This window comes from Oryctolagus cuniculus, chromosome 17 (assembly GCF_051225735.1).
Source record: "Oryctolagus cuniculus isolate XC-2025 breed Fujian yellow rabbit chromosome 17, ASM5122573v1, whole genome shotgun sequence".
NCBI lineage: Eukaryota > Metazoa > Chordata > Mammalia > Lagomorpha > Leporidae > Oryctolagus > Oryctolagus cuniculus.
Genome location: NC_142883.1, coordinates 2,648,230 through 2,664,543, shown reverse-complemented (window position 1 = coordinate 2,664,543; position 16,314 = coordinate 2,648,230). Strand labels below are relative to the sequence as shown.

General features: G+C 68.1%; 1 protein-coding gene across 14 annotated transcripts in view; it reads right to left on the bottom strand.

Moving 5' to 3' along the window:
- The window catches only part of RBFOX3 (RNA binding fox-1 homolog 3), a 321,834-nt gene that overhangs the window by 16,816 nt on the left and 288,704 nt on the right, over positions 1 to 16,314 (bottom strand). For all 14 annotated transcript variants that reach the window (XM_089316674.1, XM_089316670.1, XM_089316665.1 and 11 more), the window contains one exon: positions 2,592 to 2,846. In XM_089316674.1, coding sequence (XP_089172800.1) covers positions 2,592 to 2,813 — 222 coding nt within the window. In that variant the 5' untranslated portion in view covers positions 2,814 to 2,846. The remainder of the gene's footprint in view (positions 1 to 2,591; positions 2,847 to 16,314) is intronic.

Genomic DNA, 16,314 nt, shown 5'->3' with positions numbered 1-16,314 from the left:
GTGCTGCGGCCCCGGGGCCTCTCGCCGCGTCGCAGGATGGGCAGCCAGGGGACGCCCCGCCCCGTCTGGACAGTGAAAAAGGGGAACCCACCCAGGAGGGCGGGAGACCTCGGGAACAGTGCCCACAGTGCCTTCTGGCCACGGCCTGGTCAATGGACAGGGTCCCCAGCACCTCCGAGTCGCTCTCTGCTACCGCGGGGGCTTTGGGGGTCCTGCCTGAGTGGTGTGGGTGTCAGGAGGGGCCCTGAACTGGCTGGGATAAGATTTTCCCACAATTCCCTCCTGAGAGAAAGACAGAGGTCCAGGAACCCAGGAAAGCCCTTCCCAGGGTCGCCTTTGCGGGGGAGGGGGCTACGGGGGGGGGAGAGGTGTGTGCTTAGGCTGTGGGGGCCGCCCCTCCCTCGCAGTCACACCATTAGCTTGGGGTCCAAGGCATAGGCTGCCCCCAGTGTCGGTGGCACCAGCCTGCCACAGGCGGGCTCGGCCATGGCTGCCCGTGCGTGGGTGATGGGGGGCTGGAGCAGCCCCCAACAGCACCCCCTCCCTGCTGGCCGTGCAGAGCCACGCCTCCTGCTGCCTGGGAAGCTGCCTGCGCTGACCTGGTGCCAACAGCAGGCACCTGGGGTCCCTGGGCACTTGGCAGGTGCGTCCCTGAGCTCTAGGGGAACCCTGACCCAGTGGGAGAGGGCAGGTCCAGACCGAAGCTGGGAGCCCACCCTGCCTGCCCCGCTGCACCCCTCGATTCTAACGCCCGGCTGCTCAGGGGAGGGCCGAGAGGAGCCTGTGTGACTCAAACAGCTCTGATGTCCCCAGGGGCGGGACATGGGGACACCCGGCCCAGCACGCAGGCGTCCAGCCTTCAGCTCCGAGCGCCCGCACTGGCCCTGGGAGGGCGGTGGCTCCTGGAGCCTCACACAGGACACGGCGTGAGACACTCCCAGGCCCCGCCCCAGGGGCCAGGGGGGCAGGGCGGCCCCTCCTGGTCTGCCAGCACCAAGTGCTCAAGGCCCCAGCTCAGCTGTGTGGGTCACCGCGGGGCAGCTCTGGGTGTCTCCTGCTGCGGTTGGTCCAGAACTTTCCACCTGCAGCCCTGCGCCTGGCCCTGGGTTACTCCCCTACGACTGCAGAGGGAGGGGCTGCCCCGGGCAGCTGAGCAGGCCCAGCCCGGACAGGGGCAGCCAGGCCACCTGCGGAGCTGGCGGCAGGCTCTGCGGCCCAGGCACCCTCCTCGAGGGGTCCCGCCCAGGCCCTGTGGCCCCCGCGGCAGCCTGGCCGCCCCGCTAGCTCTCCTGCCCTCTGCTGGGAACCAGGGGCCACTGCGCCCTCCTCCAGGGCCTGGGTTACCAGCATGCCCGAGGGAGGAAGCATCGCCTGCGCCCCGACGGCCCCCGGGGGTCACGACCTCGGGCTCCTGTTGCTCACGCAGCAGCTGTGGTCCCCGCCGTGTGCTGTGACCCTGACCGCTGTCCCCTGCTTCCAGGGGATCCCTGGTGGTGCCCAGCAGAGACCCCTCAGCTGTTCCCAAGGGTGTCCGGGCCACGAGCAGACTCGCCCTGGCCGCCACAGCCACCAGGGGTGGGTTTGGTGAGGCAGGACCACAGTTTCAGGCCTACCCCGTGGGCCTGGCCTGCTCCACCTGTGGCCTGCAGCTGGGGGGCCCTGGGGGACATCCTGTAGCAGGATGCTGGGGACAAGTCTGCTGGCCTCAGAGCAGACTCAGGCTGGGCGGCCCCCAAGCAGGGAGGAAGAACACTGGGCGGGTGGGCGACAGGGACCGAGGCCAGCCGGGGGGCCAGCAGTCAGGTGGACGCTCCTCAGGGGGCTTGGGCGATGTGGAGGGAGCCTCTCCTGTGTGGGGAGGGGGCATCTTGGGAGCCAGGCTGGACTCGGGGCTGGGGGCCCCTCGGGAGGCTGCCAGGGCGGTGCCGCTCCCGGACAGTGCAGAGTGCTGGCCTCCTGCCCGGCGCCCGCCGGCCAGCTGTTGGGACAGAGCCAGCAGGGACGGCTGCGTGCACCCGGAGCCCAGAGCTGGGGAGGGGGCCCCGGGGGAGTGCAGCCGAGAAGCTGGGGACAGGCGCGGGTGGAGACAGGGCCTGTGTGGCAGCCGTGTCTTTGGGAGGGGGCTGCCCGCCCCGGGAGCCCACCCAGGCCACCCACCCCGCCCCGCCCCCTCCCCGTGCTATCAGGGAATCTGAGAAGGGCAGGGTTCAGCACTTTCGCCTCGCAGCTGCATTGCAACCACAGAATTGCAGCTATCTGATGGGAGGGCGGCCAGCAGGTAGATTACAAGTGATTAGGAACTAGGAGGGCCTGCCTCCCCCCCACAGCTGGCCCCCTCCCTGGGGGCCCCAGGCCAGCCCACGCCTCGGGCCCTGCGGAAGCCAGGGCAGTTGGAGGTGGCCAGGGGCTGTGCCCCAGCCCCCTGCGCTGGGCGGCCCGGCCCTCCTGGGCACCTGCTCGGAGCCTTGGTGTGGGACGAGAGCCGGAAGCCTGGGATGGGAGCACGCCTTCTGGGGGCGAGGACCTCGGCGCAGGAGGCCCCCCCAGCCCCTCCACCCTCCTGGCTCGCCTCGTGCCCTCTGGCCCCTTACCGGCACTGTCTGGGTCCCGGCGATGGGCTGTGTGTTGGCCTCGGCGCCCGGCTGCTCGGGGTGTGTCTGTGCTGGTGTGTACAGGGTCATGCCGTGCTCGGGGGGGACCGGGGTCTGGCCTGAGTAGTCCGGCGTGGGGTGCGGCGGGGGCGGGGCGTACTCAGTGGGGATGCCGTTCTGGGGCGGAGGGGGGTACTGGGCCGGGGGGTAGGGCTGGGCCATCGCTTCAGGCGGAGCCGTGGCGTCCTGATTCCCCTGTGAAGGCAGAGAGCGAGGCCGGGTTAGCGCCCGCGCCGACCCGGAGTCGCGGGGAACAGCAACGCGCAGGCCAGTGGAGGTTTTCCAGAAGCTTCCATGGCGGCGAGCAGTCTCTCAGCAGCACTGTCCAGCCCTGAGATCGAGGTCCGCCAGCGTGGACACCGGCTGAGCCCCGGGCTGGGGAGAGACGCCCGGCGCTCGTGCTCGGCAGACCCGAGAGCAGACTTGTTAAAAACCGCATCGACTTCACTGAGAGACAACCACAGGCCCACGTGGTGCCCAGACCCCTGCAGCACCTCCTCCCCAGGGTCCCTGCAGCAACGCCCGGAGACCGTCACCCTGGGACAGCGACACCCGTCACCCTGGGACAGCGACACCCGTCACCCAGGACACGGGTGCTGTCACCCTGGGACAGCGACACCCGTCACCCAGGACACGGGTGCTGTCACCCTGGGACAGCGACACCCGTCACCCTGGGACAGCGACACCCGTCACCCTGGGACAGTGACACCCGTCACCCTGGGACAGTGACACCTGTCACCCAGGACACGGGTGCTGTCACCCTGGGTCAGTGACACCCATCACCCTGGGACAGTGACACCCGTCACCCTGGGACAGCGACACCCATCACCCTGGGACAGTGACACCCAGGACACGGGTGCTGTCACCCTGAGACAGTGACACCCAGGACACGGGTGCTGTCACCCTGGGACAGTGACACCCATCACCCTGGGACAGCGACACCCGTCACCCTGGGACAGCGACACCCATCACCCTGGGACAGCGACACCCGTCACCCTGGGACAGCGACACCCGTCACCCAGGACACGGGTGCTGTCACCCTGGGACAGCGACACCCATCACCCAGGACACGGGTGCTGTCACCCTGGGACAGTGACACCCGTCACCCAGGACACGGGTGCTGTCACCCTGGGACAGCGACACCCGTCACCCAGGACACGGGTGCTAACACCCTGGGACAGCGACACCCGTCACCCAGGACACGGGTGCTGTCACCCTGGGACAGCGACACCCGTCACCCAGGACACGGGTGCTGTCACCCTGGGACAGCGACACCCGTCACCCAGGACACGGGTGCTGTCACCCTGGGACAGCGACACCCGTCACCCTGGGACAGTGACACCCATCACCAGGACGCTGGTGTCCACCTGGATGGGACGCAGGGCCTCCCTCAGCACAGGGTCCCTCCCCAGTCAGGGGCTTGCACTGGGGGGTGGGAGAAAGGGAAGACCTGGGGGGACGGTGCAGATGCAAACATGGAGCCGGCACCGCCATGGCCGCCCCCTGAGGTTCCGGCCTCTGTCCCTGCAGTCTCTCGGGAGACCCCTCCTGCCCCACCCCGGGGCCGGGCAGAGCCCGACACTGACCCCGGCCACTCCCGGGCGGTGGCTCTCAGCGGGCAGGCACAGGGCTGGTGGTGGTCTGCTCCTGCAGGCTCTCCGCCTCCAGCCTCGGCCCAGTCGTCTCCCGCCCCTCCCCCGCCGCGCTGCCCCTCGGCCTGGCTGCCCGAGCTCAGCCCCCCCCTTTCCCTGATGAGGAAGAGCCTGTGCCCCCGGCGGGGTCAGGCCTCGTGGCCTTGTCCGTCCTCCCCCACCGGCCGGGCAGACGCTCCCTCCCAAGAACTCTCCACCGGGCCCTGGCCTGGCCACTGCCTGTTCACCCAGCAACCACTGCTTGGGCGCCTGGGGTGTGCTAGGTCTGTGTAAGGCCTGCCCGGTTGTCCTAGGGTGGGGGTGCCGGACCAGCCCTGCCCTGCCCCCTAAACCCCAGCATCAGCTTTGCTGGACGCCGCAGTGGGGGTGGTCAGTGCCCACCACCCTGGGCCAGACTCACGGAGCCATTGGCCGGCCCAGCGAGCTGAGTCCCCCTCCGCCCAGCCCCTCCCCCTCAGCAAAGCCACCTGGCCCCTCCCTCTCTCTGCACACCCTGAAACCGGGCAGCACACAGGGTGATGACAGAGGGAGCCACACGCATGCACGCACACACATACACACACATGCACAGGTGTGTGTGCACATCTCACACAAACGGCACCCCCTCACCAGGGAGCCCCTCTGTCACTGGTGTCCACTGATGGGCGGGGGTGGAGAGGGAAGGGGAGGCAGGGGTGCCCAGTGGGTGGGGACGGAGGCGAAACATGGGGAGCAGAGCAGGGGAGTGTGGGAGGCACGGAGAGGCGAGACACTGTCCATGGTGCTGACCAGTGCTGGCTGGAACCATCACCCACCCACACCAGCTCCCCAGCCCCAAGAAAGGGTGGGTTCCCCCCAAGACCCACTGCTGAGTGAGGCTGCGTCACGCCCATCGCAGCAGGTCTGGCTGGGCTGGAGCCTGGTGCCCCAACGAAGGGCACAGTCGGAGGAGCCTGCCGGCGTGAAAGTGGGGCATCCTGGGCAGGGGTGTCTGCGAGACTGTCACAGAACCTGCCTCTCTGGGCACATGGTGCTCCCTGCTTTGCAGGCCCACGTCACAGCCGGTCAACCAGGACCGCTGTGCTCCCGAGCCCACTGGCTGCCCCTCCATGCAGGGCCACTGCCCAGGGCAGAGTCCTGACTGGGCCCACAGTGATGGGCCCTGAATGCCCACTGGTCCCCTCTGCGCAGGCCTCTCCCGTCCACCAATGGCCACTGCAGCGCCCGGGCAGAGCGAAGGCGGAACACGAGCCAGCTGGGGACTTCGGGGCGCCTGCGCAATCCCTAACATCCGCCCTGGCCGTCCTCCGTGCCGACACTGCGGGTGGCTCTCACACCTGCTGCACATCCAGACACCTGGCAGCTGGAAAGACAAGCCCACACCCGGCCTCATCACGCGATGGAGTTTCCTGGGAGGCCGACGTGAGAGCCTGGGTCAGGCCCGCCCTGAGATGCCTGAGTGTCTGGCACACGGCACACGGAGGGCTGCCCGGCGGTGTCAGTCCCTGGTCCTTCTTCCCCAATATGCTGGGCTCAGCGTCCATGAGGGCTCGGGGCTGGTGGTGAGAGCTACCTCCGGCCGGGCAGTGGGTTTGCCTTGGGTGGCCTGCAGCACCCGACTGCGTTTGGAAGGGTCTCAGTGCACAGATGAGTGGATGGATGGTAGGACGGTGGATGGACGGACAAGTGGATGGACAGGGAGATGGGTGGATAGATGGATGGACGAATGGACGAGTACATGGAGGCGTGGGTGGGTGGGAGGCTGGAGGGATGTAGGCGTGGATGGGTGGGTGGGAGGCTGGAGGAATGCAGGGGTGGATGGGTGGGTGGATGGCAGGATGAGTGGATGTGTAGAGGGTAGAGAGATAAATGGATGAAGGAGGAATGGACGGGTGGGACCACTGTCAGTCCAATATCCCCCGCGCCCCGCACCCTGGCTGTCTCCCGTCAGCCCACGTGCCTGGCAGAGGGGGTGACCTCCAGCCGTCCTTGCTCCTCCACAGCCCACACTGATGGAGAATGGAAACCACTGCAGGCTGTGCGGTTCTGACCCCCGGGCCCACCGCCCTGCCACTCAGTGCTCAGCCTCTGAACCATCTCACGCTCCCAACCACCCCTGCTCCTCACGCCCTCCTGGGAGCTGGCCTCTGCAGAACACTGAAGAGGCCGCGGCACGCACCTGCTCGCCTGCCCGCCCTCTGCCCCAGCGTGGGCCTCCCCATCTCAGAGTCTGCCCCCCACAGCGTCATTTCTGGGGAACGAGGGCTTTGTCTTGCTCCTTGCTGGTGTGCCGGCCCCCAGAGCAGTGAGTGACCACATGGGAACACAACACACCTGCGCCTCGTGAGCGAACCGACTGCCAAGTGCAGAGAGAAGTCCTCGTGGGCAGGGCCTCCCAGAGGGGTCTGCCACCTCACCGAGTCCCTACAGGTTCAGACACCCTGATGGGCCCCCCAAGCACCTGGCAGTCATATCCTTGAATACAAACTCCTACTGCACTACCCCGTGGTGAGCAAGCTGCCTGCCGCCCGCCGCCCGCCGCCCCGGTGCGGAGCAGGGGCATCGCTGGGCAGGATCTGCAGCCAGGGTGGGCCTGGCCTTGGCGCCTCTGCCTGCAGCCGACCTGCGCTCAGCACCAGGGCCCTGCGTGCTGCTCCCACCGCCTCCGTTGCCAGGTGGGCCCCAGCAACTCGGTCTGTGGAATGGGGACAGGGAGCGGCCGGCCTGGGCCAGAGGACAGACCACCTCCGAGGTCTGCAGCTGAGGCCCCTCTGGGGGTCTCTGTCCACGTCGCTGCCCAGCCCGTGCCCCTCACCCAGGCTGCGCTGGGTAAGGGTCCCTGCAGGCAGGCACTCCGGAGCGGAAGTGTCACAGAAGACAGAGCCCCTCCGGGCACCGCCTGGCCACTTCCCGCTGCAGGCCCCTTCTTGGCTCTCTCCACCCTCGGGCCCTCTGGGACAGCTACGCTCACTGCTCTTGGACCCCCAGCGCTAGAAGACGAGCACCCCTCCCCAGGACCCAGGCCAGGACGCACCAGGAAGCCGCACACCGGGCCGTCCGCCCCCACCCCAGCTCAGCGCACCGCCGGCTTCCGGGGGGAGTGAGCGGGGGATCCAATAGAACAACAGGTCCCACAGCCAAACTGTCACACACGTCATCAGCCCACGCTACCTGTACAGGGGACGCGTCACCTGCTCCTCCCTGTCTGCCCAGGAGTGGCCCTCGGAGAGGTGGCTGCCATGAAGTGCATCCTTCGGAGGGGACAGTGGGGCCCGCGGGAATGCGGCCAGTGGTCGGGGCCCACCTGCTGCCGCAGGCCTCCTCCCACACCTGCACCGTGATGGGACCAGGACGGGACGGCTGGGTGTCCGCTTCCTCAGCCTGGGGCAGGGCGGAGCCCGTCCTGCAGCCCTGTCTGATCCCGCGGGGTTCGGGGGAGGCCGCTGCCCCGGGCAGCTCCAGCAGGCAGGTGTGGGCTCAGGGAGGAGGCCGCCAGGCTCTGTCTCCCCAGCAGGAAGCAGGGAGGTCCTGCTCTCATCGGCTCCCCAGGGCTGGGCCCGTCTGTCTGGACGCCCGGGACTCTGCACCCGTCTCGCCTTCAGCTCCAGGATCTTGGCATAAGAGGTGACGGCAGGAGGCCTGGGCCAGCCACTCGACTTTCCCCCGCGCCCCAGACGGGCACACCCCTGGCCTCTGTGCAAACTCATCGGCTGACAAGGCGTGACACCTTGGCTGTCTCGGAGCAGCTATGCCGCTCTGTGAGCCGAAATCTGCCTTCTGGAAACTCCCTCCCAGCACCCAGCTCTGTGCAAAGCCCACAGACGTGTGCGGGGCCGGCTGAGCCTCCAGGGGCGCAAAGAACCCAGAGCAGCTCTGCTGGTCTGGGCCGCTCATCAGCACAGCCCAGGAGCACGTGCGTCCGGGCAGCACTGCGGGTGAGCGCCTGTGGCTGGGCCCGCGCGGGCCGGCTGGCCACATGGCTGTGTGGTCTGCAGGCTGGCCGTGTTGCCTGCACCCCACCGCTTCCTCCCCCAGGCTAAGAGCCACTCCCTTCGGCGGCTCCTGCACACGGGGTACAGGCCATGGTCCCTGGGGCCAGGAAGGGCGGGGCGGTCGCAGCAGCTCCACGTGCCTTCCCATTCCCAGGCCTCTCCGGTGTCTGGAGGACCCGGTGGCCTCTGCCCAGCCGGCCCAGGCGCCCTCCTGGTGTGCTGTGGGAAGCCCTGCTCTGCGCCTGCCCGGTGGCCGCACTGGAAGCACTCAGGCCACGGAAGCCGGGGCCGGGAAGGGGGGCACAGAGTGCACGCGGGCTGGGGCTCCCGGCGGGGAGGGAGGACGGGCCCTGGCCAGGCTCCAGTTCATCTCCCTGGCCCCAGCAAGAGGGCTCGGGGGGCAAGATGGGGCCGCTGAGGGGGCAGGGACAGGAGCCACCCTGGGAAGCCAGGTGGGGAGGCCAGGCAGCACTGCCGGCTGGAGGAAGGCCCCCAGCAGGCTTGGGGCGGATCCACCTCTGTGATTTGCCCCTCCTGCTCCCTCCAATCCTTCCCTGGGGCTGGCGGCCGCCCGTCATGCTGTGTGTGGGTCCACTTGGCTCGGCTCTCAGCCTTTCTCCTCCGCCACGAAGCCTCCCAGGCTGCCCCCACAGCCCTGAAGGTCCAGGGTGGACGAGTGTCCACGCCCCCGTCCTGCAGGCCGAGAGGACTTCGGGGACACTCTAGGCAGGACCCCAAGGCGGCGGTAAGGGGCGGGCACAGGCTGGAAGCGGGGGTCTCCTCCCCATGCCCCGTGCCACGGCTCTCGTTCTCCACCGCAGAGGCTGCTGGGTGGCCATGGGCCTGAGTCACCCGTGCCGTGGGCAGTGGACGGGGCCTCTGGGCAGAGACCCGAGCGTACAGCCTGCTCCCCGGGGTACCCAGTGCAGTGGGTTCCCCACAGCTCCCTGCAGCACCCTGGGTGCCCTGCCCTCAGCCCAGGCTCCAGCCCCAGCCTCCCTGCCTGGCGCGGGCCTCTGCCCTGGCTGCTCCTCACCCACTCCCTGGACAGGAGGCCCAGAGCTTCGGCGGCACCAAGACAGACCTTGCCCAAATCGGCACTGGGCCGGCGAGGCAGCGTGCCCCGTGTCTGTGTGTGTGTACCCCGTGCGACTGCGTGTGCCCGTGTGACCATGTGTACCCCTGCTGTCATGTGACTGGGCTGGCAGCGTGTGCCCTGTGTGGTCCGTGTGCCGTCCATGGTATCCCTGGTGGGCCACTGGCCACAGAACTCGGGCTGTGTTCTTAGACAGGAAACCCGTGCCCACCTCCACGGGCACCGTCCTCGGTGGAACAGACACACAGGCACCGGCAGGTCCACCCCCTGCGGAAGCGGCTGTCAGCCCATTCTCGGCGTAGCCCTGCCCCGACGGCACCCCCATCCCCTCCGCGTCACAGCCACTCCAGGACCCATCCCGTGCTCATCTGACAGCAACGAGATCCGCACTGGTGCCAGCACAGCCCAGGATCCCGAGTGCGGCTTCACCCACGCATCTTCCGTTTGAATGGCTCCCTTCGCGGGCTGTGTATCTCTTGTGTTTAGGACCATCACCCATGCGGGGTCCCGTGCTTGGCCAGAGGTTATGGGGGTCCAACGCCCAAGATCCGGGGCAGCCTCGGGCCCGTGGACCCCAAGCAGGGCCTCCCCCAGAGCCCACCCTGCTCAGGCGGACACAGGGTTTCTGCGGGAGAGCCGTGGGCACAGGGATGGATTCTCACAGGACGGAGCGGCCACACCCACCAAGCTCACTGCACACATCACAGGTCTCCTGTCTCCATGGGTCCTCCCCGCCCCGCCCAGCTCCCGGCCCTGCCTGGGGGGTGCCAGGACACCCTGGGCTTAAGGCTGCCTGGCTGGGCGGGGCCAGTCCCAGGTACCAAGTCCACGTGTGGGGGGGGCAGTGTCCCCAGTCCCTACTTCACGCCATGTCCCTCGGGCTCTGCCATTTCTGAGCTTGTAGCTCTGTGTGTGTGCACGTGCGTGGGGGTGGCTACGACGGAACCGCCCCTCTGTGGACGCACAGGCCGTGGTCAACAGGAAACAGTTCACGTCGCTGGTCTGATGGGCGAGGTCGCCAGGGACCCCGGAGATGGTGGGGACGGAGCTGGGGTGGGGTGGAGGGCTGGGGCGTGGTCATTGGGGAGAAAACCGGGGGTGAGCAGCACCCACCCACCCGGTGGGGGCCGTCGGGACCCTGGAGAGCAGCGGCAAAGGCGGGAGAGGAAGGGGCAGAGGGGTCAGGAAGACAGCACCCCACTTCTGGGAGGTCGGGGGAAGCGGCCCCTCCTGGGCATAAGACCCCTTCCTGGGGGTGCATGGTGGAGTGTGGCCCGAGGCCCGGCCCTGGTGCCCCCACGGGAACTTCCTGTTCTGCAGTGGGACAAACTGAAGCTCCGAGCAGTTGAGCCTGGCCTGATCACACAGGTAGGGGGGCCGACCAGACTGGGCTGGCCTCGGACCCTGGTTCCTGCCCCCACGGAGCCCTCCGCCTCCAGGGAGAGGGAGCAGTTGCCAAGCGCAGCCAGGCTCCACTGGGGGAGGGGTGCTGGCGCTCCCATGGGCGGGGCTGGTGGGAGGAGCCAGAGGAGACTCCAGAGGGGGCAAGGTGGGAGGAGGGCCCTGGCCCAGGCCGCGGTCAGTCACGGCCGACGGGCAGCGGCATCCCCCCCCCCCCGCCGCAGTGCCCACGCTACGGAATCTGTCTCTTCCCGTCTCCTGCCCGCTCACTGTCTGCGAGCGCCTGCTCACTCCCTGGGACTATCACGCAAATGCTGAGCCCTGGGCAGGCCTTGTGCAAACTCTCAGCCCTGACCCAGGCCTCTTGCCTCCTCCACCCCTCTCCCACTTCCTCCGGGAAGCCTTCCAAGCCCCCTCCCACCCCAGCTATAATCTCCCTTGGGCTCCTCCTCTGTGCTTCCCTGAGGGTGCTGTGAAGGTGTTAGCAGGTGGGTGCCTGCTGTGTCCCCAGAGACAGGTGGCATCTCAGCTCGAAGCTGGGCCAGCAGACACCAGGCTCCTCCTCCTCTGCGGGGTGGCGAGACTGTCATCTGGGCCAAAGCCGCCTCCCAGGCCAGCCGTGTAGGACCAAGCAGAGAGGGCCAGCTGTCGGGGGACCCAGCGGAGCAGGGCCAGAGAAGCCGCCCGCCCTGCACTCGGGTCCCCGAGCAGCTCCTGCGCTGTCCTCCCCCAGGGTCCCCGGGGGCTCACTCTGCGCCCCGGGACAGCCCTGAGCCAGCCGCGGCGGCGTCCGACCTGCCAGCTGCACATTCATTAAGTGATATTAACATTATTAATGGCGCATGTCTTCATTTAGCAAGGGGAGCACGTGGTCGAGGACTGTGCCGGGATGAGGCGGGAGAGGCACCGCGCAGTCTGCACCCAGCAGCCCCAGGGCCCGGCCGGCTTCCGCTCCTCCCACGGTGCCCTCAGGCCTGCAGCCGCCGTGTCCCGGTACCGCACTCCGGGAAAGCCCGATGAGAATCGGCACAGTGTAATTAGGAAGGTAAATTTCCTGGCAATGAAGATTACATAACGTGCCCACAGCCAAACTCCCACCTGGGAACTCCGGGCTGAGGACTGTGGATTTGTCTGTCGTTCGGCAGGGCTCCCCCGACGGGGACACACGGGGACACGTGGCTGGCGGCCCGGATGTCTCTGGGAGGGGAGACTGAGGGCCCAGAGCCCCCGGACATGCGTGCCTGGTCACATGTGGCCATGTTGGCGCTGCCCAGACCTGCAGCCAGGACACAGGAGAGTCCCCGACTCTGCTGCTCCCTGCGTGGCTGCGGACCGGCAGCTACACAGGCCCTGGGCTGTCACAAGTGCGTGGGCTGCCCGGACTGCGCACTCAGAACCTGTGCCACTGCTCACCTGCCCCACACGCCTGGGGGAGCCCCCTGCACCTGCTGGCCCGAGGTGAAGCCCAGCCTGGCTGTGGTCTGTGGGGCCAGGGAGGAGCCTCCCTGTGGGGTGAGGGGGAGGAGGGGAGGAAGGGTAGGAGGGGGAGAAGGAGGGGGAGGAGGAGGGGGAGGAGGGGGAGGAGGGGGGGAAGGGGAGGAGGGAGAGGAGGGGGAGAGGAGGGGGAGAAGGAGGGGGAGGAGGAGGGGGAGGGGGAGGGGGAGGAGGGGAGGAGGGGGAGGAGGGAGGGGAGGAGGGGGAGGAGGGGGAGGAGGGGGAGGAGGAAAGGAGGGAGAGGAGGGGGAGGGGGAGGGAGAGGGGGAGGAGGGGGAGGGGGAGGAGGAGAGGGAGGAGCCTGGACCCAGGACATCCGCTTGGCAGCCTCAGGGGCTGGTGGCTGTGGGTGGGCCTCCCTGAGCTCAGAGGAGGAACCTGGGGTCTGACTCCTGAGTCCAGGGGACAAGGAACGGGCACGGCCGGAGGGTCCCGGGTGCCCCCAGCGCAGGGGGGACTGAGTGGCTTCCTCTGAGCATGACAGCGCTGTGACCCCGTCCGACCCCCCAGCCAGGCACAGCCGGAGAAACGAGGCCACGAGGTTGGCGCACCGCCTGGCCTCAGCCCGGCCCCCAGCTGCTCGCGGCTCGTCCTTCCCCGCATCTGCATCTGCGCACCTGCTCCACTCTGCCCACTGCCCGGCCACTGGGCTGTTCAGTGCAGCTCGCGCCCACCCGGCTGGGGACAGTCCTGTGGCTGTGTTCAACCTGTGAGCCAGGACAGGAGCACGGGGAGGGGCCTGGGGGCTCCTGGGGAAAAGGGGTGCCAGCTGCGCCCCAGGGGAGGCCCCGCCCCCCAGCCTCACTACAGGGAGGCCCCGCCCCCTAGCCCCGCTACAGGGGAGGCCCCGCCCCCCAGCCTCGCTGCCTCCACCCCAGCTGCGCAGCGGGTCCAAGGCTCATCTCTGCACCTCACAGGGAAGCTACCTGGGAGGCCTGAGTCCCAGGACCCACGGAAGGCAGGGGCAAAGGGCAAAGGGCTGGGTCACCCTCGGCCGGCCTGGCCTTGCTTGTGGGGGCCCCATCTCACCCCAGGACCTCTGTGGGGTCATCCTGTCACATCCCTCAAGTCCTTGAGTGGCCTGGTCTGGAGGGGCGGTGGGTCCACCTGCGCTGAGCAATGGCTCCGCCCACGCCTTCTCTCCAGGCTCCTGCTCCGCCCCGGGGCTGCTCCAGCACAGGGAGCCCAGGGGAGGGGCGGGGGCACCGGCGCTGCCGCGCCTGGCTGGGGCTCTCAGCAGGGGCCTCACTGGTGCACTGGGGCCCAGGTGGGCAGAGGTGCCGGGGGCTGCCCACGCCAGCCCTCGCCTGGGCCTGCTCTGCTCTGTGACACCTGCTCCCAAGAGGCAGCGGCCCCCGTGTGGACCTGAGAGGTGGCTCTTCCCACTGTCCACACTTGGAAGCCACAGCTCTGGCCTCCCCAGGGTCGGACGGGGACGCAGACCCTCCCTCGGCTCCCGGCCTCCCTCGGTCCCCAGAGCGTCTTCCGGTCTGCTCTGAACTTCAGCAGGTGGGCGCAGGGTGCACGGTGACCGGCACACACACACACACACACATGTGCACGGCCCTGGGCACACTGCTTATACAGGTGCTCTCTGCACACGCTCTCTCACACACACACACATGTGCACGGCCCTGGGCACACGGCTTACACAGGTGCTCTCTGCACACGCTCTCTCTCTCTCTCTCACACACACACACACGTGCACGGCCCTGGGCACACTGCTTACACAGGTGCCCTCTGCACACGCTGTATCTCACACACACACACACACACACGTGCACGGCCCTGGGCACACTGCTTACACAGGTGCCCTCTGCACACGCTGTATCTCTCTCTCTCTCTCTCACACACACACGTGCACGGCCCTGGGCACACTGCTTACACAGGTGCCCTCTGCACACGCTGTATCTCTCTCTCACACACACACACACACACGTGCACGGCCCTGGGCACACTGCTTACACAGGTGCCCTCTGCACACGCTGTATCTCTCTCTCTCTCACACACACACACGTGCACGGCCCTGGGCACACGGCTTACACAGGTGCCCTCTGCACACGCTCTCTCTCTCTCTCTCTCACACACACACACACACACGTGCACGGCCCTGGGCACACTGCTTACACAGGTGCCCTCTGCACACGCTGTATCTCACACACACACACACACACACACACACGTGCACGGCCCTGGGCACACTGCTTACACAGGTGCCCTCTGCACACGCGCTCTCTCTCTCTCTCACACACACACACACACGTGCACAGCCCTGGGCACACTGCTTACACAGGTGCCCTCTGCACACGCTGTATCTCTCTCTCTCTCTCTCACACACACACACACACACGTGCACAGCCCTGGGCACATCCCAGACACCAGAGCGCCCCTCCCGCCGCTCCCGACGGCTCCAAGCGCCTCCAGATGCGGCAATGTTGCCAGGCAGGGGTGGTGCAACGCTGCCCCCCGCCCGGATGCCTCAGTACCACCCTTCACCCCCTCCCCGCCCCCAGCGCACGCGGCTGCACACGGCTGCCTGTCACTGGCCGCCTGCCCCGCCGCGCTGCTGGCGCCGGGCCGGCCGGGCACCGGCGGGGAGGACGGCCTCCCGTCCCGTTAGGCGCCTGGCGCGTGGAAGAGGCGAGTGTGCATCTAATCTTCGGCTGATTAAATGTCCCCATTAATGAGTTTCTGTAATTAATGGAGCTCTGGGCCTGCTCCGCTGCTCCGCCCCAGCCGCACTCTGCCTCCTCAGCACAAGGCGGCCCATTTCCTCGCTGGCGCCGCGGGAGCCGCGCTCGCCGTTCCTGCCGACGCTGCACTTTGCGGACTGCGCCTGTCGGCGCCCAGCTGACAAGTCCATTTCTAAACGGCTTCTCCTCCAGAAGCCACGTGCGTGCACACACACACATGCACACGCACACACACTGCACGTCACCCCCGTGCCTGCCGTGGTCTCACACCCACGGGTCTGGGGGGGTCTCGTCTGCAGCCCGAGCCTCTCCCGGATTCACAGGGACTCACGGCCGAGCCTCTCCTCACGCCGGCGTGCAAGGCATGCCCCGGTACACACACGTGTGCAGGCACACGCCCATCTGCGGGAGCAGCCTGCACTCACACCACGCACACTCACACAGGCAGCGCGTGCACCCAAACCTGCACACGCTCTCATGAAGCAACTCCGTCCCGAGCACATGTGTGTGCACTGCGTCCACACAGAGCGCGCTTCTCCTTGTGCGCACACGCCCGAGCCCTTGCACGCCGCATCACACCCGTGTCCGGTAACCCGTGTCCATGTATGCTGGGCGTGTGCAGAGCAGAGTCCTCCCTGCCCACGCCTGAGCTCACAGCTAGGTCAGCCCCCCCCTCCCCCTGCACAGCTCACACACCCATCTACTCACCCCCACCCAGTCACATCAACACAGGAGCCCTGGGCAGGGCGGGGCCCGGCCCCGAGGGCAGCAGCTCGCCAGCAACCCCCGCTGCAGGCCCACCTGTTGTCCAAATGGCCCTGTGCCACGTGACAGGCCAGGGTCTGGCACCCCCAGAGGTGGCTCTCACTCGGCTCTGACTGCCGTGCGTCCTTTAACCAGAACCTTCCAGAACCTCCCAGAACCTCCCAGAACCTTCCAGCTCCTACCCTTGGAGTCTTCCCCACACCTGGGAGGTGTCTTACAGACGACAACACAGAGCTGGGAGAGCTCGTGAGGCCCGGCCGCGCTCACGCAACTCACGCACAGCAGGGCTGAGCCGCTGCCCGCGGTCACTGCTCCTCTTCCACCCCCCGCCGCTGGCTGGCCCCAGGGGTGCTGGACAATAAGCCCGGCCCTGGGAGAGGGGAGGGGGGCAGGAACGGCCACACGGAGTCCCGTGGGCCCAGGGAGCCTCGGAGCACTCCTGGGTTGCCAGGTGCCGCGTGTGCAGCCCAGACAGGTGGACGTGTACTGAGTGCCTACTGCACGCCGGCCCGTGCACACATCCCCGCTGGGAAGCTCACGGCAGCCCTGGGAGCAGCCCCAGCTCGGCGGACAGGGACTCTGAGGCCCTGG